This window comes from Fistularia commersonii, chromosome 12 (assembly GCF_037954325.1).
Source record: "Fistularia commersonii isolate RoL2024-O1a breed Wild chromosome 12, RoL_Fcom_v1.0, whole genome shotgun sequence".
Taxonomy (NCBI): Eukaryota; Metazoa; Chordata; class Actinopteri; order Syngnathiformes; family Fistulariidae; genus Fistularia; species Fistularia commersonii.
This window is the reverse complement of record NC_141295.1, coordinates 15399082-15420167: the sequence shown is the minus strand read 5'-3', so window position 1 is coordinate 15420167 and position 21086 is coordinate 15399082. Positions and strand designations below refer to the sequence as shown.

Sequence of the window (21086 nt, the reverse complement as noted above, 5' to 3'; positions counted from 1 at the left end):
GTATATTTGTTTTGCAGGTGGCCGCCGGTCGAGAGTGGTTCATCCATACGATCTACACCGTCCGCTCCAGAGCAAACGCCAATCGCAACATCGGCAAGCGCAGCGTGGAGTACCTCCATCACAGCCTCTCGTCTGTCGAGCGACCTCAGACCTCTGACGTGGCCCTCCACCGCCAACGGCGCGCCGCCCTGACTTTATCTGGCCCCGCAGTGGCCCAAGATATCGGTATTGAAAACAACCGGGGAACAAACATCCAGCACATCGCTCTGGACCGAGCCGACCGGTTGGTCGTTAGCCAGCGCCAGCCGTGGTCTCCCAACCGCGGCTCTGTCATAGAGCGACCCCTACTGGAGAGCTCCGGCAGAGAGGCGCCCGACAGCTCCACCCTGCCCATGATCGTCGGGCTCGCCGGTTTGGTCCTCCTCATCTGTCTGATCGCCGCCATCGTCATTGTGCTGCTGCATCGCAAGAAGAGAGAAAAGAGGACCCAGTTCCCTCCGTACGCAAGCTCCTCTTCCTCTGCCTATAGCGGCTACAGCCAAGGCCAAGCCAGAATGTGGAGCAGTTCAGACAGCTCTGAGGTTTAGGTGTTGACCTCTCCAACACACCCCGCCCGACTCCTTCAAAAGGCCCGATAGTCTTCACCACTGTGCCTTAATTTCCCGACTTGTGTAGCACTGAAACAACCCGGTACAAACACGTGGACAGCACAACGCGCAGGTGCTCAGGGCGCACATCCAGAGAAATCTGATCGCTGATGAAGGGTAGCTCTGGCTGTAACCTGATTTAGGTTTTTAGAGCCTATTCAGAATTACAGGAGAATGTAGACACCCTTTACAATGTCACTTACCAGCTTCATTGGTTGCCAAGTTGTAACATATCTGACTTTTGCAATTTAAATATTCTGTCACCTCAAGACCTTGTTTTAATTGCATTCAATATTTGTTGTTTTGTGGAGTAAAAGGAATGTATGTTTAGTAAAGGCTTAATTGAATGATAATGGGATAAATGATTTTTAATATTGATAATTCACTGTTGTGCTTTCAAAGCCTTCTTAAAACCCACTGTATGATAGAAATATCAATATAATATCAATATAATGTAAGTAAAGGGATTGTAAATGTTTCAGTCTGTTGAAAATGCAAGTTCATGTTTTAAATACAATTTTTCAAGTTGGTATGGCTGAAACCAGATACTAAACTATTAGTGTATACTTCACTGTAGGTACTAATAAGGTATTACACACCCTGGTGAAACTTGAAAAAGTTGACTATGTCTTTCTGGTTTGTAGGTCAAGTCCTAAAACTAACATGCAGAATTTGGGAAAAGAAAAAAAAGTACAATTGTTTTTTCAAGCGATGGTATATTTTGGTGCCAACTGTACACTTTTATGGCTTATTATTTTAGTTTGATGCCATTTCAGAAGTTTTGATGTCTGTAAACTTAAAACTGCCAAATTTAAATGTTCTTTTTTGAACCCGTGTCTTATTAATCATAGTGGAGACGTGATTTTTTTTTTTTTTTTTTTTTTTTTTTTTTTTAAAAAGGGGGAACGTTTATTTGTGATGTTCAAAAAACATTTTCTACTTCACAAAGGGGAGATAAAACATCAACTGTTTTCTTCAAAATAAAAAGGGTACATATTGTTTCAAGCACTGGAATGTGGTACAACCAACAGGCATAAATACACTTATTTCAATTAAGTACTAGTAAAAAAAAAAAAAGAAAGAAAAAATAACTGGCAAACAAGAACTAAACCAGCACAGCTGCAGTGTTCTGGTTAGTGATGACAGGGCAGGCAAGGTGCACGTCCTAAAACCTAATATGACCAAATCAGTCCAGTAGAGGGATTTTATGCACAGTACGTCATCACAGCCTGCAAAACAGACACTAATACTACTGTTGCCACATCTGGCGGTCACTCACAAATTATGACACCGGGCGCTGTACAGTGATTTTGTCGGCTTCACAACTTGAGTTTTTTCCTGCGTCCGCGACCGTCTGGGGTTCCCTCGGACTTTCGTTTCTGGGTCTGTTGAAATACATCAGGTTGATCAGTCGTTATGCTCAACGAATTTTAGAAATCCGGCTGACATAATTCCCCTCTAAAGCCCTCTTACCGAGCCGCTCTTTGGACCTCTTTTCTTCTTCTCGGCCTTCTCTCTCTCCTCCAGCTCCATGTTCTCTCTTTCGATCAGAGTGATCAGAGTGTTGCACCGCCTCTGGAGCTCCTACGACCAGATTTTAAGGCAACGTTTTTAGAAAATATATTTAACTGAGGAATTATGAAAAAAAAAAAAAAAAAAACATGTCAAAATTCACCATGGCTGTCCTGGATTTTAGGAACCAATCGAAGCGGAACTGAGGCGAGTTGCGGATACACTGACGCAGCTCGTCGTACACGCTCTCCTTGTCAAAGCCCAGCTTGTGAAGCATGCAGATAAGGAAGCGGTCCTCCTCTTCTGTGTAGTTCTTCCCTTTGTTTGTGCCGTAGGAGATGCGGAGCTGATGGAACGGGGCTTTGTAGCGACCAATCTGACATGGAAAAACACACAGCAACTATTAATTAATCTCCCGGAGCTGATAATTACATTACATTGCATTTGGCAGACGCTTTTATCCAAAGCGACTTACAATAGAGGACATAGGGACTGCAAATACACTTGCAAATACACGATGCACAGGAAATGTACAGAACAGTAAGCTTGGGTTAGTGAGGGTTTTTTTTTTTTTTTTTTTTTTTGACAGAGACACACAAACGTACACACACACACACACACACACTGCATAGCCTAACTTGCTACCAACCTGATCTGGGGCATAATGAAACAATTACAGGATTCGCATAAGATTAAGAGTCAGGTTAGTGCTTTGGAGAAGGCGTAATGAGATCAAAATAATTAGGAGGCTTAACAAAAAAAAACTAAGGAGCGAAAATCGCAGGTACCTTTGAGTCCAGCGCTTTCTTAATACTGATTCTTCTCTGAATGCGGGCCTCTCCTCGTTCTATCTGAGCCATGATCTTCTCAATATCTTGTAGCTCGTTGCAGCGCTCCCAGAACACAGCTGGAAGGACAGGAAAAAAAAAAAAAAGGTGTACTTAATATGCAAAGAAGCCAAAGGTTTTGGAGACATTTTTCAACGGGCTAGTAATTACCAGAATATTCCATGACCTCCTCGGGAGTTTTTCCCTCGACTTCTCGGGCGATGTTCTCGATGTCGTCCCTTCCCCACTTTTCATTGGCTTTGATGAACTGGTTGAAGTCGCGTTTGTTCCAAATAGTAAAACCCTACGGTGTCGGGAGCAATCGAGCGTCAGACGCAAATACTCTTATTTCACGGTGTACCATATTGATCCGGTTACCGATCCGTACCTGTTGCAGAAGATTCTCCTTTTCCTCCAGTTCTTCCTCTGTCAGGGCTTCGGCCTCATCGATCTTGGCCTGCTCCTCCTTCTGGACCTGGGCTGAGTTGGGCATGTCGGGATTTCGGGGAACCTGAGGAGGCGCGGACGGAGTCAAATACGGCTGTAGCATTGATGCCGCGGCTTCACTGACGGGGCGTGACTGTCGCCTGAGAGTCATCGTGTACCTTGTAGCCAATGGTCTTTCTGTAGAACAGAATTTCTTTTTCTAGGAGCTCAAAAAGACGCGGCGGGAAGAACTGGAAATCCTGGACGTTCGGCTGCTTGGGAGGCCGAGGAGCCTGGCGGGCGGCGGGAGAAGAAGGTTAAACAAACAGGATGCGACGCATTTAACGCGAGAGGACGTTTGATGGAGCCTCACCTTAGGTGCTTTGGGCTCGCTGACTCGAAGAGCTTCTCTGAAATACGCATCCACGGCATAATTTGCTTTTCTCTCTCTCTTGGGCGGCTCGATCCAGTTGGTAATGACCTGTATTAATTAGTGTGACAAGGTAAATAATACATTCATATTGAGATTTATGGATGAAATGAGGGAACGTGGAGTTAAGAGAGGATGTAGGGGACAGAATTAGATGGGGAGAGATGGTTCAATGCGGTGACCCCTGAAGGGAACAGCCAAGTGGTCAGAGAAGACAACGGCGATAAGATTTGACCATGAATGCCTCTTTACCTTCTTCTTCTCTCTGTAGTCTTCGCCCTCAAACGTGTACACGCTGCTGTTCTCTGTGTCCATGGTGAAGTTTCTCAGCGAGCTCTCGCCCAGGGAAGACAACCGCTCTTTCATCTCCATTGTCTAATACGTGATAAGATCGTCATATTCGTTTATGAAGCAGAAGATAAACACCACCGTGCTGATTTTCTCGAAATGCGTCGAGCCGGACCTTTCTTTCGCCCCGTTCTAGGATCGCATCGATGTCGTCGTCGGTGATCTCGCTCTCTTTGGAAGCGAACACGTGCGTGGCCCCGTGACGGATGATGGACAGCATCTCATCCTTGCCCAGCTTGTTTGCACTTGGATCCACGAGTCGCCCTGTTTCAAATGAAAGCACAAGACTTTTTGTTTGTTGAAAGGAAAGCGGGACAAATCTTGTTTTCCAAAATTTAACATTGCATTAATAAAGCTGGTTTATGGTGCTCTGATAGCAAACTAGGAGAATATTTAAACAGTCCTGCAAAATATTTAGCTTTACCTGTAATTACTGAAAATTTGGTTAATTTCTTCTTGTTTTTGGATAATATGGAAACCCTAATAATCAAGCACGTCGAAATAATAAGCCCAGCCAGCGGGTATAGATACCTTGCTGGATGACGATGGAGTCCAGGCGCAGCTTCATCTCTGCCCTCTCTACAATTCTCTCCTCCACTGTGTTCTCAGTGATGAAACGAAATACGCGCACCTGCTTCTGTTGACCGATCCTGTGAGCTCGATCCTGAAAAAACAAACAAAAAAAAAAAATTGGTTCTCAATCTTTGGTATTACACACAACTATATAAAGTGCAGTCATTCTGTAGGGCGGACCATGGCTTGGAGGTCCACTTGGGGGTTCCAGTCGGAGTCGTAGAGAATGACCACGTCGGCTGTGGCAAGATTGATTCCGAGCCCGCCGGCTCTGGTGCTCAGCATGAAGATGAACTTGGAACTGTTGGGCTCATTGTATGCATTGATAGAGATCTGAAACGCATGAGATAATGAAATGTTACGCACGTGCCCCGGGGGGGGACGGTTAATCTCCAAACTTCAAAAAAACGAGATACGAGCCACGGCACCTGTCTCTCCTCGTGCGGCGTCTGGCCATCCAGGCGACAGTAGCCGTAATTCCTCCACATGCAGTAATCCTCTAAGATGTCAAGCACCCTGGTCATCTGACTGAAAATGAGAACACGGGATCCTGGAAAGAAAGAAGTTCAAATTTTAATATCCGGTCAAAGGAAGTACCGAGTCCCGACAAACTATTTGGGAGTCGAGAGGGCAAAAAGAAAAATGTAATTAATGGGATATTTATCTTTGTTGTCCAAATCGTCTCGGTCTCCACATACCCTGTTCTTTCATTTTGGGTAGAAGTTTGTCCAGCACGACCATTTTGCCGCTGTTTACCACCAGGTGGAGGTCGGTGGTGTACGGCGGACCCGGCTCGGCGCCGTCGAACAGATACGGGTGGTTGCAGCATTTCCTCAGCTGCATGAGCACGTTCAGCAGGCGCATCTTGTCCATCTTTCCCGCCGAGTTCAGGATGTCGATGTCTTTCATGAGAATCTTTGTGTACCTGACGTGACGGTGCGGGAGATAAAGTTACGCGATAATGCACCGGCTTTGTCGGGGAATACAAATTTTAAACCAACTTGAAAACTGCGAATGCTTACCATTCTCGTTGCATTTTACTCAGGCCCACGTACATCTTGATTTCTTTTTTTGGGAGCAGCGTCTTTTCCACATCAGCTTTGATACGACGGAGCAAGAAAGGACGTAAAACCTGCATGAAAATAAAGGACGGTCAAACCTATGCGGGAATGAATACATATCAGTTTGAAGCAGTTAAGGGGAAACTGCACTACATACAGTGTGAAGACGTTCCACCAGCTTCTGATCGCCGAGGCAATTGTTTGTGTCGAACCAGGAATCAAAGTCCTGGGGGAGAGAGAATCCGTTAGACAATGAAAACTGGACTAGAAGAACGACGACACGACTAACTAGTTCAACCTGATTCAATGATTTCATTAGATTACAGGGAACCGAAATACTCCTCTTTTGCTTCAAAGCGATTCTCACCTCAGATGAATTGAAGACATCGGGCAGCAGGAAATTGAGCAGAGCCCACAACTCGTGGAGGTTGTTCTGCAGGGGTGTTCCGGTCAGCAACAGACGATTAGTGGTCTTAAATTCTCGCACAATTTCCGACAGCTGGTTGGGAAGGGAACGCGTTTTTAAGTTTGTTGCCGTCTTGTTAAGATTAAAACCAGAAACTGTAAAACCAAAACAAATCCATTTCCTCTTCACACATCAGATCTATTCTGACCTTTGACTTCTCATTCTTGATCCTGTGTGCTTCATCAATGACCAGATATCTCCAGTTGAACTTCTTGAACACGGCCTTTTCGATGATCAGCATCTCATAGGAAGTGACGCACACGTCCCACTCTCCTGGCAGCAATACGTCTCTGATCAGGGCTGTCTGAATTTGGAGGGAGAAAATTGGTTACATGAAAACATTAAAAAACCATTTTTAGAGACTGGTGCCAATTTTCTTCATGTCACATTTTTTACTGGTATATCAAAAATAGAGGGTAATTTGACATGTATTAAGGGATTGGTAGACTTCAGATGACATCGATGTGATTTGAAATGTCGATCCACCAAAATCCAGCTCTGTGATTAAAACCATTGCCAGATTTTTCTTCTGGGAGGCTTTACGGTAGCGGGTGTCCGTGAGTGCATTACTGCCCCCTTCCCTACTCACTCTCCATCAAGATTTATTTCTTTCCTTAAAATGCCTTCGGGACGTTGCTTCACGGCGATGCTGTCTGGTTTTTGCGGCGGTGGCCGTCACGCCTGCCCATATGACATCAGAGCTGCATGGATGCTTAAAAAAGCTGTGAGCTCATTGTTTGCGGCTATGACATCGAAGCTAAGAGTCTATAAAGAGTCTGGTTTGGGCACGCATCCAAGCCAAGGGATGTGTTCCAAACCTGATAACTGTCCGCTGCCAACAGGTGACTGCTATTTTTAAATATCAGTAATCTACTGCGTAGCACTTCTACACAGGACAACATCATGTCCGATGACTTCAACATAAGTGTTCATTTAATCGACACGACGCAGCAAGCCACATGGCTGACATATCCAGATGCAATCGAACTTCAGCAAATATGAAAATTAAAAACAAAATACCCTTTGGTCTCGGTCTCCAATCAGGCAGACGGCTCGGAGCGTGGGCACCCAGCGCTTGAACTCGTTCATCCAGTTGTAAAGAGTGGACTTGGGCACCAGCACCATGTGGGGCCCTGGGATGTTTCTGTAGTGCTTCATGTAACCCAACAAAGCAATGGTCTGGAGTGTCTTTCCCAAACCCTGACAAGGTAGCAAGAGTGTGTATGAGATATAATGGCGTGGAGAAAACTGGTCAGAGAAAGATAAAATAGTTAAAATGTCAAACTATTCTAGCTGTGGGACAGTACTGACCATTTCATCAGCCAGGATCCCGTTGATTCCATTCTCATACAAAGAGATGAGCCAGTTCAGACCACGGATCTGGTAGTCCCTCATTTTACCAGTTTTGATATCTAGATGATGTCACAACAGAAGCCATGGGCATTTCTCCCGAGCAAGCAGATAGTTTACATTTTTTTAGCTCAACGAAGGGCTACTGCTTACAGGAGGGGGAATCGTCAAAGCGGGTGCAGACATTGGTCGTCTTCGTGCTCTCATTCAGAAGCTCTTCGTCCTCTTCTTGCTCTGTGCGCCGATGGCGATTGCTGGTAAACACAGTTCCACATATGACGCGTCAGAAGCTTTCAAGATCTGTTTATAGACTGCATAAAAATGGACAGCCATGTACTGTCCATGTACTTCCTGGACATTGAGAAAAAGTGCTGCGACAGTGGATTATGTCGGAAAAGGAACTCTCGTAAAATGCGCCGCAATAAACTCACTCTCCCGCAGATAGGAGGTTCTGCTTTTCATCTTTCTTGATGCGTGGACGTCCTGGTTTCATCTTCAAGGGGGAAGTGGGGGTCTTCTGAGCGGCCGGTTGAATGAAGTGAGCAAACAACTCTGTTTGCTTCAAGAGGTATTCGAATCTGTTGGTGCGGTCTGTTTGCTACACAAAGACACACACCCAGACATAACAGACTTGGTGAGGGACTCATGCAGTAAAATATGTACTTTTAACATTTCAAAAAAATTGTTTCTTACAACTTTCTCTTCATAGCCTGGGGCTGAATCTTTAGTTTTGGATGAAGACGATGACGATGCATCTTGGCCATCGGGCCCAGCCTCTGAGGATGACTCTTTTCCAGCATCCGAAGAGTCAGACTTTTCCTGAAGAAGAGACAAAGTAGAACATGCTGTCTATTACAGAGGCTAAGTTTGCGTGAAGAAACACGCAAACCCTTGCATGAATTCCCAGATGATAGAATGTCAGCATCATGTTGAAAGACATATCTGTGACTTGACACAACAACTGATGTTCTCCACTGCTCTCTCCATCACAGACCACACATGCACGACAATATTCTCGAGTTTTTTAGCACAGTTACGTCATTTTGTGTTAACAGGAAGTTAGTAATTCAGTGATCCAAATATAATTGTGATTCATGAAAACGATGTGGATTTTCGTGGCATGCCGATGTGACATTTTCCTACAAGAGAAAAATACGTTTTGATATTAAAAACAAAACCATCAAAGTGTAACAGAAGCAAAGTTGCTGGGTGTCAGCGGTGCTGTGGTTTCGCTCCTTGGGCAGTAACAGCAATAGCTGTACATTTGCAAAGAAAACAAAGACGCGTCCCCATGCGGATCCGCGATACTTTCTCGGTTGTTTGAAGGGGAAAAAAGACTTCGGGGGGGTCTGATGCCGAAGTAAACAACAGGAAAGCCGGAGATGGCTGGCGGCGGAGCGATCGTTACATCTAGGTCCGCTTATGAAACAGGCTGGCCTCGTCGCTGCTCAGAGCGGTAACGTTAGCTTCAATCCCGAGTGAATGGGACGTCAAGCTAATGATAGCGGCTAGCTAACTAGCTCAAACGGCAAGTGGTAACAAAGCGAAAGTTTGACAGAGACTGAATTTAAGAGTCCCGGGGGGCGAGGGAACAGCAGTCACGTCGGTGGATGTTCAGTAAAGTCGGTCCGGAGAGAGATCCCCTCGGTGCTCAGAGGAGACAATGCCCGTTTTAAACCGTCTTACCTCGGCTCCTCCAGCTTCTTCAAGTTCAGTCTGCTCTTCCCGCTGTTCAACGCAGCTTAGAATTTCAGACATTTTTAAAACGTTATCCTCTTCGATCCAGGGGTATTCTCCGTTATTAGATGTCCTCGATTATCCTGAATTGGATCGGACGAAGATTCCCGAACTTTACGTTTACGGCGCGTATTACTGTTGTGTGTATGAAAGATACACCGGTTGGCGCTAGCAATATTTTTTTCCCGAGCACCCGCGTTCTACTCAGAGCGTGCGGCGCCCGGTGTGACGGCCTCTCGCGAGAGTTGCTAAGTTGCGTTCAATGTTCATCGGAAAAATGTAAATGTCACCTTAAAACAAGGTGCGTTAAGTAAATATTTAGTGAACAATGAACAAGAAAAAACCCATTGAGGTTCCAGTGCAACGTTACTTTTGGCTTCTCACTTTTAACTAATATACACAACTTTTGCTACATATATATATACCAATAGAACGTACCGAAACATTTGTGTAAATGGCATTTTTCAACAAAATATCTATCGTTGATTTACTTATTCTGCTTCTTTTAAATAAATTAACTATACCAGTTCCTTTCCGCTTGAGTAAAAGTTGTTCAGTGTTAAAGTAATAAGCGAACAAAGCACACGTTATTATCAGTTGAACTGAAATTCCCCGATGAACCACGAGTCCTGAAAGCGACATATAAAGTACACAAAAACTATCCAAAAGGGGAGACATTTTGTCGACGTAAAGGTAACTATATTTTCATTCCTTTTATTTAAAATGCCCAGAAACGTCACTCAAAGGACGCCGTAGACATAACAGCTTCATGTTGACATCCGGACAACGGGCAGTCTGAAGACTAAAGTCGGACCGAGATTAGGGTCCTACCTACATCAGCGTCGGTAGGAGTGACGTCAGCGTGAGGTCAGCTGATTGTAGCCGATCAAATGAACCAAAATAACACGGTTATATCCGCCGAAAGACCGTAAACTCCAACCGCAACCTGGGGATAATCAGTTCGGACACTGTTGACATGCTCCATTTGGGTAAGCGCGGATTCCAACGCGTCTTTGTCGTGTCAGCGTGTGTCGGTATTTTTGTGTTAAAATCAGTGTCGGCATCGGACGGATTTCGGCTAACGACAGGCCGCGCTCCGCCGCTTTGTTCGTTCGACGGCTAGCGGCTCTCGGGACGCCGATTTATGTCAGCTGCTGCACCGGCTCGGTGCTAAAAACAAGGATAGCGGTTGTTTCTGTGTGTTTACAAAGAACGGCTACGTGTTTGTTGACAGCTAGTGTTGACATCTCGAAGCTAGCGCCATTAGCCTCGCGAAGTAGCCTGACTTAAGAAAAAAGAGGGGGGGGGGGGGACCGGGTTCACACACGAGTAAGGTGACGATAACGACGCGAACACTCCCAACTTGGAAGGGATGATAATTTTAACCCTAAAAACATGTGTCACTTTTTAACATTTTGCCTCTTGTTTTGGTCGCCGATGTTGTTTATCCAAGCTGGTGTCTGATGGAGGATTGAAAATGAACAAGACAATTGTCGCGGACTCGTGCTTCGCTTAACCTGTCAATCACATTTGTTCACGTGTGATGTAACATTTTAATAAATTGATAATCTTTTTAAAATGCAGAAATAATAAAAATGTAGAGACCTATACCGTCGATTGACATTTTTCAAAGAGTAAAATGTTTTGATGAAATCTATAAAACATGTCATTGTGATCGAGGTTGCAAAGTCTAAAAATAGGTTATAAATAGAATGTCATGGTAAACAATAAAACAATAGCATTAAATTAAATATGAGTAATGAAACCGAAAATTCAAAATGAATGTGGTTGTTTACAAATACAATAATGCAAATCCAAATACAATTTTCCATACATTTATGAATCGCAAAACCAAATGTATTTATGTATTCAGTTAAGTAGATTACTGTGAAAATAAATAAACAATCTCTGCCTCGAGAGATGTGGTTTTATTTTGTCAAAATAACTATGGTGATATAAAACTTTTACTTTTATTCGCAAGTGTTTGGCTTATGAGGGATTATCTGGTTTGTTTATAATATCAGCAAAAGATTTGGGTGTTTGCATTTCATTATTTCCTTTTATTCCTTCAGATTGGTTTATGGTTTTTAAAACTTTAATTCCAAAGTCGTGACTCAGTCCCACATGTTCTAAAGAAATAAATATAGTTTGGAAAAAGGGTCTATATGGTTCACATTCCTGTTGAAACAAATTTTGCTGAGTCCATGGTCTGCATGTGAATGCTGACGGAGTTCTCTTTACCAATGCAGACAATGTCTGTGTTGATTGGGTTTTAAAAGGGCTCTAAACACCTATCGAGGTCAAAACCAACTGTCATGCTCTACACACCTAATGCTATAACAGCTGTGGTTATGTTTATGGTAGGGGGATATAGAAAATGTGAATAGCATGACATTCAAAAAACAATTCTTGATGTGACGACATCATGATACCTGCAAATGCATGATAAATGTGCTTCCAACAAGTTGTCATCTTGATTCACTCAAATCACTTGATTTTACTTTTGTAATATATAATCACAACTTTTCATCTGTGTCTCAAGATAGTTTTCTGGTCGCTTTCCTGTAACTGCTTATAATTTTTTGCTAAACGTTACATAACAATTGATTACACTGAGGATTAGTCATTGAACCAAGTCTGGATTTTGTCAGCAAAAATGTGCAAAAACATGATCCAGGCCCACAGTTACCAAATGATGTGTATATATACATACAGTCATACATATTCTGTATAGTTTATTGATATATGTTGAATCTTCAGATTTTATGCTAGCCATGTGCCCTCCAATTGATCCTCTTGGACAAATAAAATGATTATGATTCTGACTCTATATACGCACATGAATGTCTGACATGACAATAAATCGCACACAAATGTGTGGGAGCAATTGATGAATTTTTAGGTGATTCAATGTATTGAAAGTCATCGATTGTTTCTGCAATTGTTTCCCGCAGACACTCATAATGGACAAGATTTTGGAGGGCCTCATCAGCTCCGATCACACTGTTCCAGTGAAGAGGGCCATTGTCAAGAAGGTTGTAGAAGCAGCAGAGAAAGAAGTGACAGAGGAGCAATGTCAAGCTTTGTTTAACTTCACCACCAGACTCATCTTGCTTGGTGAAGATGCCTTTCAGAGGCAGGTTGGCTTCCAGGTTTTGGAAGCTTATGCCCGCTACCATCGCGCAGACTTTGAGCGTTTTTTCAGCAAAGACTTTGTTGTCAGTCTACTTCAGCAAGGCTATTGTCAGCTGAGCCGCAAAGACCCAGCCACGATAGACTACATTCACTGCTGCCTGCGGCTCCTCATCAGCTGCCCCTCTGTGCTGGAGATCTTTAGTGTGATCCAAGTGGAGGTTTTAAGGATCGTGTGTGAACGTCCTGAGCCTGCCCTTTGCTCCCGCCTCAGCACCTTTCTCTCTGATTTTGTGCAGTGCATCCCCAGGGATAAGTCTGGTGTTTTGTTTTGCCAGCAGCTGGTCAGGACCATCAGCTACTTCCAATGCTTTGCCACCCAAGAACAGGAGCTCAAAGAGTATGTAGGTCAGGTGACTAAGGCTAGCACACTTCTGCAGAATATCTGGAAGGCTGATCCAGCCACACTGCTTCCCTCATTGCAGGAAGTTTTTGCCATCATCTCTTCCACGGGTGAGACTAAGTACTTTTTGATTGCACTTGAATGTTTTCTCTTACGGTATAGCTGATGAAGCGAGCCCCCCCCCCCCCCCGGCCATTGTTGCTCTGTATGAAAATGTTTAGAGACAGTACAATATGGGTCACAGATTATAGTTAAACACTTCCTGTAAAAAGAAATGCAAACGCTTCCTGTTAAAGATTGTGACAATGATGGGGATCCTATGCTGCTATTGGTTTCACGATCACTAACTGCAGAAACCCAATTCAACCTGCCGTCTGAGGGAACATTTTCCACATCTATTATGAAGACATTTGTCCTAAATGTGTCACCTGTCAGTATGTGTTGTCCTTTTTTTTAGATAGAAATGTGCAATAATTATTTTGAAAACGTGCATCACTGATATTTCGTGTTATCAAAGAATATAAGGATATGCGCCTTGGAGTGATGCCATTTAGATCTCAGATATATTATGATGTAGTATATCCTACCCTCAATAGCAGCTGGGAAGTTACCTTTTTCCAATCACTTTCAGAATTTCCTGCCAAAAGCAGAATTTTTGTCATTTATGTAGCTTTTCTTTTTATGAAAACTATATTGTATCATTGGCTCGTCTTGTTGAAGGTACTGATCTCATTGTAATACATATTGTTATAACTTGTAGAAATTAAGGCACCCCGGAACCACTTTGTGACAACAAAAAACAAAACTCCGGCTTTTATTCTGACCCGTGCATTTTCAGACCCTTCTTTTGACCCCTCGATTGCCCTGGCCAGCCTGGTGCAACACATCCCAGTCCAGATGATCACAGTGCTCATTAAGAGTCTCACCACAGACCAGAACGTCAAAGATGCAAGCATGACTAAAGCTCTCTGCAGGTTATATTACACACTCAAGTCATTTCAGACGCATTGGTTTACCAAAACCTTGTGGCTGCCACAGTATTTTCTACATAGTATTTTCCTCTTTCTGTCTTTTTTTAGGATGATCGACTGGCTTTCTTGGCCTCTGGCTCAACATGTTGATATATGGGTCATTGCTCTACTGAAAGGACTTGCTGCAGTTCAAAAGTTCACTATCCTCATTGATGTCACCCTGCTTAAAATTGAGCTGGTTTGTATTTCAAATTCCTCTGTCAAATAATGATGTCTCAAGAAGTCAAGAGCAAATGAAATATCACCAATTCTGGTCAAAAAAAAAATCTAACAAAGGATTTCTTCACTTCACCAGTGTACTTGTCTTATCAAGATATTTTTAAAACTTTTTTCCCAGGTGTTTACTCGTCTGTGGTACCCCATTGTGCGGCAGGGAGCATTAGCTGTCCTCTCCCATATGCTTTTGAGTTTCCAGCATTCTCCAGAGGCATTCCATTTGGTAAGGGATCTCCCATCGCTTCACAGCTCATTCCCCTCTCATATGGCCACTTTATTGGCTTTCTCATTTTCTCCTCGTCTGGATTGAATTACTTCAAATTTGCATAGTCTTCTTTTCCCAGAACCCCAGGCTCGCCACTTGTTTCTTACTAATGGTGTGTGAATTACTTAAATGCTGAGCAATGGCCTGTAAATTGGCCAGTTTTATCAGTTATTGAAAAAAAAACACAAATCTTTGCAAGTGAGACTGAACAGTCGCCGTTTGTTTTGTGCAACTTCCCTGTCTTCACATTTCTATGAATTATTTCACGCCATGTTGTGGTGCTAATGTGTCCTGAATATTTTTCCTTTTCATTTTTCTCTTGTCTTAGATTATTCCACATGTTGTCCATTTAGTTCAGTGTTTGAGGACAGATGGCCTCCCCAACAGCAAGACATTCTTGCCTCAATTCACTGAGCTCATACACTGCATGATGTACCAGTTCTCCGGCTTCCCCGACCTCTATGACCACATATTGGAGTCAATCAAGGTATTGTAATGTGTGAAACCCGTCGTTGGAAAAAGGCATACATTTATTTTCATTATGAAAATGTCCGCAAGATATATTAATTAAAAAAAAAAAAAATAGTCAACAGGATCTGCTTTGTGATTCTGCTACTTGGCACAATTTCTTAAATCAATTAATGAATTAAGTTTTTAGTTTGAGGATTTTTTTTTTCTCCTTTCTCTCAATAGGACCTCCCAAAACCAAGTGAAGAGAAGATCAAGCTGGTGTTGAATCAAAGTGCCTGGACATCCCAGTCCAACTCATTTGCTACTGGTCCTCTGAGGCAAGCTGGGAAGTCAGAGACAGGCAAGACGGGCCTGGTTAACCTGGGAAACACCTGCTTTATGAACAGCATTATCCAGACTCTCTTCATGGCCACGGAGTAAGTAACCACTTGCACCGAACATTTGGGATATTAATCCACCGTCAGTCTGGTTAATTTTTTTTTTTTCCCTTTAGTTTCAGGCGGCATGTTTTATCATTACATCTAAATGGTTCGAACACACTCATGAAAAAGCTCCAGCTTCTCTTTGCATTCCTTGCACACACTCAGGTTTGTGTTTTCATATTTATTCATTAAAAGTAATATAACAAAAGGTGGAAGATAGAAAGTGACAAATATGCCTTAAAAGTTTGACATATATTTTTGTGTGTGTGTTTGTGTGTGATCGTGTGTGATCGTGTGTGTGTGTGTGTGTGTGTGTGGGTGTGTGGGTGTGTGGGTGTGTGTGTGGGGGTGTGTGGGTGTGGGTGTGTGTGTGGGGGTGGTTCCTACAGAGGGCAGCATATGCCCCCAGAAACTTCTTGGACGCGTCACGTCCACCGTGGTTCAATGTGGGCTCTCAGCAAGACTGTTCTGAGTACCTCCGATTTCTTCTGGACAGGTACTACTTTTGGTCAAGCTAAAAAGTTTATTTTTGACTTGCTTTCGTGCATATTATCATCAATTAAAATATCAGTTCATTGTGTTTTCTACAGTTGACTGCAGAATGTTTTCTCATCAAGAATTGCGTTTTGCGTAATACAATATTTTTAAGTAATGTTTTTTATTTTATGTGCTGATAAACTAAATAGTTAAATTCCAAGTTCTTGTTGCCAAGAGATCATACAATTGTGCATTTGACCAGAACATTTGCAGTTTAATTTTTTATCCATGCAAGGGTATAAGCAAGCAGTACTTACCCCTGAGAATACCACTGAGGTTCATAGCAAAGCACGTTGTCACCGTGTACACAACATAGTCCTGCAGAGTACGTAAGGGACCAATATGGTTCTTTTCAAGCCTGTATTTTTTTTTTTTTTGCTAAATCAAAACCCTTTGATATGGGAGGGTTAATATAGCTAAAAAATGTAGGCCTAAACAATCAATTTTCATGATTTTCCATTATATTCCATTTTCTGATTTAGTTTCATGCTGTTTAATAAGCCCTACCAGTCAATGTGTTACTCGTGTGTGGGGGAAAAAATATTTAGGTGTCAGGAAGAATATCAGATGGTGGTCTGGATGTATCTCCTTGGCACAAGAAAAAGGGGATGGAAACTTTTTCAAATTAATGTACACTGATACTCCTCAAACGTTTAGCATCTGTTTCTGCTGTTTCCAAGGTTACATGAAGAGGAAAAAACCTTCCAGGTCCTGGAATCAGCGAAGCAAAAGGTTACCTCACCCGTGGACACAAACAGTGAATGCAAAACAGTTTTGGCGTCTTCAGAGGAGCACGAACGTTCATTTTTAAGTCAAGCTGAAGCCAAACCTGATAATGACAGAAGGACTTTGATCGAGAGGACATTTGGTGGGAAGCTAATCACAGGTATTCGCTGTACACACTGCAACAGTATCTCTGAGAAAGAGGAGCCTTTTACAGACCTGTCTTTGGCCTTTTGCCCCTCTGCCACTCCTCAGGACGGCTATCAAGCTGAGGGGCCCTCTGAGGATCCTAAAGTTTTTAGTCAGGGGTCTGTTAATGGTGGCAGTGAACTTCCTGAGCCGAGCTCAACCAAAGTCCCATCTAACCATGTCAGTTTTGTGCCGGTGACAAATGAACATTCTCTCTCTGTGCCTGACCTGGTCAACTACTTCCTGGCTCCAGAGATCCTGGATGAAGAAAATGCCTATTTCTGTGAGAAGTGTGGCTCCCTCCAGCGAGCAGAAAAGACCATGAAAGTGGTGTCAGCACCCGAGTACCTAATCCTCACCCTGTTGCGATTCTCTTATGACGCCAAATGTCATGTCCGCAGGAAGATTCTTGACAATGTCACCATCCCTCCACTGATGAGACTACCGGTACACGACCCTTCAAGGCTTTCACAATGTTCCTCTTGCACATCGTCCCCTCTGCAAGTTGACTCTCCTGAGTGCAGTGAGAATTTGGCCAAGAAGCTTAAACCATCGCAAAGAGATGAGAACGAGAGAATAGATGCGGGAGAGCAGATAAACATGGGAGAAACATCGGTCCTGTCGGTGCCCTATGTCCTCAGTTCAGTGGTGATGCATTCAGGGCTGTCATCTGAGAGCGGACACTACTACTCGTACGGTCGAAATATCAACGGAGCAGACGGGACGCAGCACCCAGCCAATGCCTTTGCCCCGAAAGAGGATTTAAGGAATGGCCAGGGCGAGGGCAACCTCTCCACTTGCTCGGCCCTCTCGGTTCCACCTGAACAAGGAGACCTCGTCGCTGTCGCTGGCCAGGAGGCGAGGGATTGGCTGCTGTTCAACGACAGCCGAGTGACATTCACATCTTTTCAATCAGTGCAAAACATTACTAATCGCTTCCCCAAGGACACGGCTTATGTGCTCATGTACAGGAAACAGGAGCTACTAGGACAGAACATAAATAGAGGGCTGATTGCAAATGGAATGAGATCGACAGCTGAGCCTCCTCTGCAGAAAGAACTATTGGATGCTATTATCAAGGACAACAAACTATACTTACAGGTGAGCTGGGGTGACCACAGTATGCTTTTTTTCACATGTGGAATTGCTAATACCTATTTGAATGTCTATAGAAATAATGTCATTAAAAATCGTTAACAAAAATAATTAAAACAACAACAACCAAGAAGCGAATTAACACTTTTTACCTACTTTAGTAGAACCACTACAAAAAGATTAATCGGGTATTCGCAGTTATACATTGTTCATTCATGTTTACAATAATATGTTTACCTCTTACCCCCTCGAGTAGGCGGTTACGAAAGCCGAAGATTGTATAAAGCTCTCTCAGGTGGAAAGTAAGAGGGAGGAAAGCCGACCGTAACTTTGTAGATAATCATGATACAGCAGCATATTGGATTTTTGTTTGGCCCACACTTTTCAACCAAATCTGAACCGTCCTGTTATAAGAAGCAGGGTGTAATTTCACGAGTCATTGAACTGTGCTCTGCCGAGTTGTCATTCCACCGCAGTTTTGCCAATGACAAGAATAAACGAACGGTAGAGGGAGCTGTTACAAAGCAAAGAGACTTGACGCACCGACGCTCGCATAGGTCACGAAGCATTACTTTATTAACTCTTACGTGTATTTGCATACTTAGGAAGAGTTAATAATTGTCTCTGTCGTTCTGTCGGTAGGAGCAGGAGCTAAATGCCCGGACCCAGGCTCTACAGGCTTCTTCATCGTCCTGCTCATTCAGGCCCAACGGTTCAGATGACAACAACCCACCAGGGAGTTGTGGTCCATCTGGTGGCGGAGGTGGTGGTGGAGGAGGGGGCTTCAATACCATTAGTAGACTGGTCTTCTAAACAAAGGCAATGCTGCTGAAATCCTACATGAACTACCGCAAAGGGAGATCTTGACTGTTTCTTTGAAGAGCCTTTATTGTCTTGAGTATCGATGTGCATACAGCCTCATGAAAAGCACTGAAATGATCTAAAAATGCACATATAAACACTCGCAGAGCATCTACAGTGATATACTGACTTTAGGCTTGATTTCTGACTTCTCTGAATGGTTTTATACCGCTGTTTGATGGGTCATAATTTAACCATTTTAATTTATTTAGATAGTTTTTGGCCATGTCAGCGTTGTATATTTCAAAATCTAAGCCTTTCAAGTGAACAAGAGCATTTTCTTTCTGAAAAAAGGAATAAATTATGGATAAACATATATTGCTAAGATTAAAGTGACTATTAATGTGAAGTATTTACTACATTTACAGCCTTTTTGAAAAACACAAAATGTTTCAATCAAAGATGTGCCCATATCTGAATGCACAACATGCAGCACATATGCAGTCAGAAGAAAAACAGATGCAAATAATATAGTACAAAGCGCATTCAATGTAAAATAGACAGATTTGTGGGGGGAAATATTTATAAACACACAGCTCCCACTCTTTTATTTACCTTTTTTATTTGCATGCAGATTTCCCTCATGAGCTGTGACGTTTGATTTTCATGATATTTCAATCTTTTTAATGTGTACTTTGGCATTTTATAGATACCATCTCTCACGCAATAAATGTAAATAAGAAATAAAATTTCATTCAGAAATATACTACAATAAAAAAACAAATGGAAAAATATGAAATTATATTGTTCTGACATTTCAGTATAAATATTAAGATATGTTCATGCTATGAACATGATCAACAGATAATTAAGTTCCAACTTGTAAAAGCAAACAGTCAAAACACTTTAACAGCATATTTTTAATCTGATTTGATCATTCAGGGAGACTTTAGTGTTCATGCTGATTTCTTGTGCCTTTTAATCTGAAATGCAGCTTTTTAAAGATGAATTTGTCAGCATACACACCTCAGCTGCAGAGTGTTTCTAACCATAATCTGTCCTTTCCTCCACAGAAATTGTAAATCTGCCTATTTTTCTGTTTTGTCGTATTATCCTGCTTGGCCTGGCTGGATGTGATATAACATTGCTACCTGTGGAAAAACAGATGGAATAAACCATACATATTGAATACTACCGCTAAAAGTTTTAAAACGGAAGGTGAAAGACAATTAATCTTCTGAACAGAAAGACCAATTAGCAGAGGGTTTCTGGAAATTCTGAATGTTTTTTTTTTTTTTTTTTTGTTCTGTCGAAACAAGCCAGAAACCAAAGTTATAAATTGTTTGTGTGCTCAAGTATACCTCACTGTCTGCTTTTTGGTCTTTTACTTTTTGTGAATTTTACCCTTTTTTAAAGCCGAGAATATATTCACCTCTGGGAGCCATCTCTGATGCTATATCTTAATCGGTAGAGTAGATTGCCTGTTGTACATACTTTTCTTTTCTCTCTTTCTGTCTTGGTTTTTTTTTTGAAGTACATGTAAACCTTATTATCACTTGTGCCAGTTTTATTTTATTTTTTTTTTCTTCTTGCCACTCAGTCAAAGTGTCTGGATGATCGCTTCGGAGCTGAGAGTGATGTTTTAATCCCATTGAGAAGATTACGTTTTCACTTGCATCTCCTCCGTTGGTTTTGTGTCTGTTGTTGTTTGTCCTTATTACCGCAGCCATTTTGTGTAAGATGCATTGTGGCCCGAAAGATATTAATTAAATTTGGTGCGGATCTGGATGAAAGGGGGAACCCAGTCTTTTCACTTGACTTTGTCATTAATCTCTCAGGAAGTGCTATACAGACCTACGCGAAAACAGAGTTTTTACAGTGATAATACCAATGTTTAGGATTGTCTGAAGATCCTGATAAAACTTTCATGGACGTCTTCAAAATTTCATGATTTAGATGATTGTAGCTACTGAGAGCATTGAAGAGTTACAAAACCGTGCAGTTTTTAGCATGTAAGTAAATCTGTTTATTAAAATAATGAAACACTTCTGTTGTATAATTCATCACTGCAAATTCATGCATGATTCAGTATTTTTTTTTTGATTTGTGTGCCAAATATTTAGTACTAATGGAAGTGAGTATACACGAAGCAGTAACTGGAAAAGGAACTACCGAAGCGCATGCTCTTTGTATCCCCACAGGCCTGGGGCACATGACTGTTGTAACAATAACCAATTATATTCTAAGGTGCCATTTTTACTAATTTAGTGTTATTTGCTGCAGAAAAAAAGCATGCTTTTCAATAATTGATAATCTAACTCAATATATTTTTCAGTGCCCACCAAAAACAAAAATAGGATTTAGTTTCTTATAACGGCCCATCCTGCCAAATTAATATTTTCAGAATCACTTGAGATTATATGG

The 21086-nt window shown here is 42.3% G+C and overlaps 3 protein-coding genes across 3 annotated transcripts in view; 2 read left to right on the top strand and 1 right to left on the bottom strand.

Moving 5' to 3' along the window:
* frem3 (Fras1 related extracellular matrix 3) overlaps positions 1 to 1738 on the top strand; it is a 34362-nt gene extending 32624 nt beyond the window's left edge. The window contains exon 24 of the mRNA XM_086157355.1: positions 18 to 1738. Within this exon, the coding sequence (XP_086013481.1) occupies positions 18 to 587 (570 nt within the window). The 3' untranslated portion in view covers positions 588 to 1738. The remainder of the gene's footprint in view (positions 1 to 17) is intronic.
* On the bottom strand, positions 1600 to 9760 carry smarca5 (SNF2 related chromatin remodeling ATPase 5). The gene is made up of 24 exons (XM_086157356.1): positions 9327 to 9760; positions 8334 to 8459; positions 8072 to 8238; positions 7794 to 7894; positions 7602 to 7702; positions 7311 to 7490; positions 6439 to 6594; positions 6192 to 6323; positions 5982 to 6050; positions 5786 to 5895; positions 5462 to 5688; positions 5192 to 5313; positions 4944 to 5096; positions 4722 to 4854; positions 4306 to 4454; positions 4095 to 4217; positions 3786 to 3893; positions 3592 to 3705; positions 3375 to 3497; positions 3158 to 3290; positions 2948 to 3066; positions 2323 to 2535; positions 2121 to 2231; positions 1600 to 2032 (listed from the first exon to the last, which is right to left on the bottom strand). Exons 1-24 carry the CDS (start codon positions 9396 to 9398, stop codon positions 1967 to 1969), a joined length of 3108 nt encoding a protein of 1035 aa, XP_086013482.1. The 5' UTR covers positions 9399 to 9760; the 3' UTR covers positions 1600 to 1966.
* Positions 9761 to 10240: 480 nt separating this feature from the next.
* usp38 (ubiquitin specific peptidase 38) lies at positions 10241 to 20709 on the top strand. Its single transcript, XM_086157357.1, has 11 exons — positions 10241 to 10366; positions 12332 to 13022; positions 13751 to 13886; positions 13992 to 14121; positions 14281 to 14382; positions 14753 to 14911; positions 15118 to 15311; positions 15389 to 15482; positions 15707 to 15813; positions 16535 to 17867; positions 18504 to 20709. Exons 2-11 carry the CDS (start codon positions 12341 to 12343, stop codon positions 18672 to 18674), a joined length of 3108 nt encoding a protein of 1035 aa, XP_086013483.1. The 5' UTR covers positions 10241 to 10366; positions 12332 to 12340; the 3' UTR covers positions 18675 to 20709.
* The last annotated feature ends 377 nt before the right edge of the window (positions 20710 to 21086 follow it).

Coding starts and splice junctions, on each gene's coding strand:
- smarca5 (XM_086157356.1), bottom strand. CDS start 9,398: ATGTCTGAAATTCTAAGCTGCGTTGAACAGCGGGAAGAGCAGACTGAA. Junction 6,051..6,191: donor ATGTCTTCAATTCATCTGAG/GTGAGAATCGCT, acceptor TCTCTCCCCCAG/GACTTTGATTCCTGGTTCGA. Junction 4,218..4,305: donor TAGAACGGGGCGAAAGAAAG/GTCCGGCTCGAC, acceptor ATCACGTATTAG/ACAATGGAGATGAAAGAGCG.
- usp38 (XM_086157357.1), top strand. CDS start 12,341: ATGGACAAGATTTTGGAGGGCCTCATCAGCTCCGATCACACTGTTCCA. Junction 13,023..13,750: donor TGCCATCATCTCTTCCACGG/GTGAGACTAAGT, acceptor GTGCATTTTCAG/ACCCTTCTTTTGACCCCTCG. Junction 14,912..15,117: donor ACATATTGGAGTCAATCAAG/GTATTGTAATGT, acceptor TTCTCTCAATAG/GACCTCCCAAAACCAAGTGA.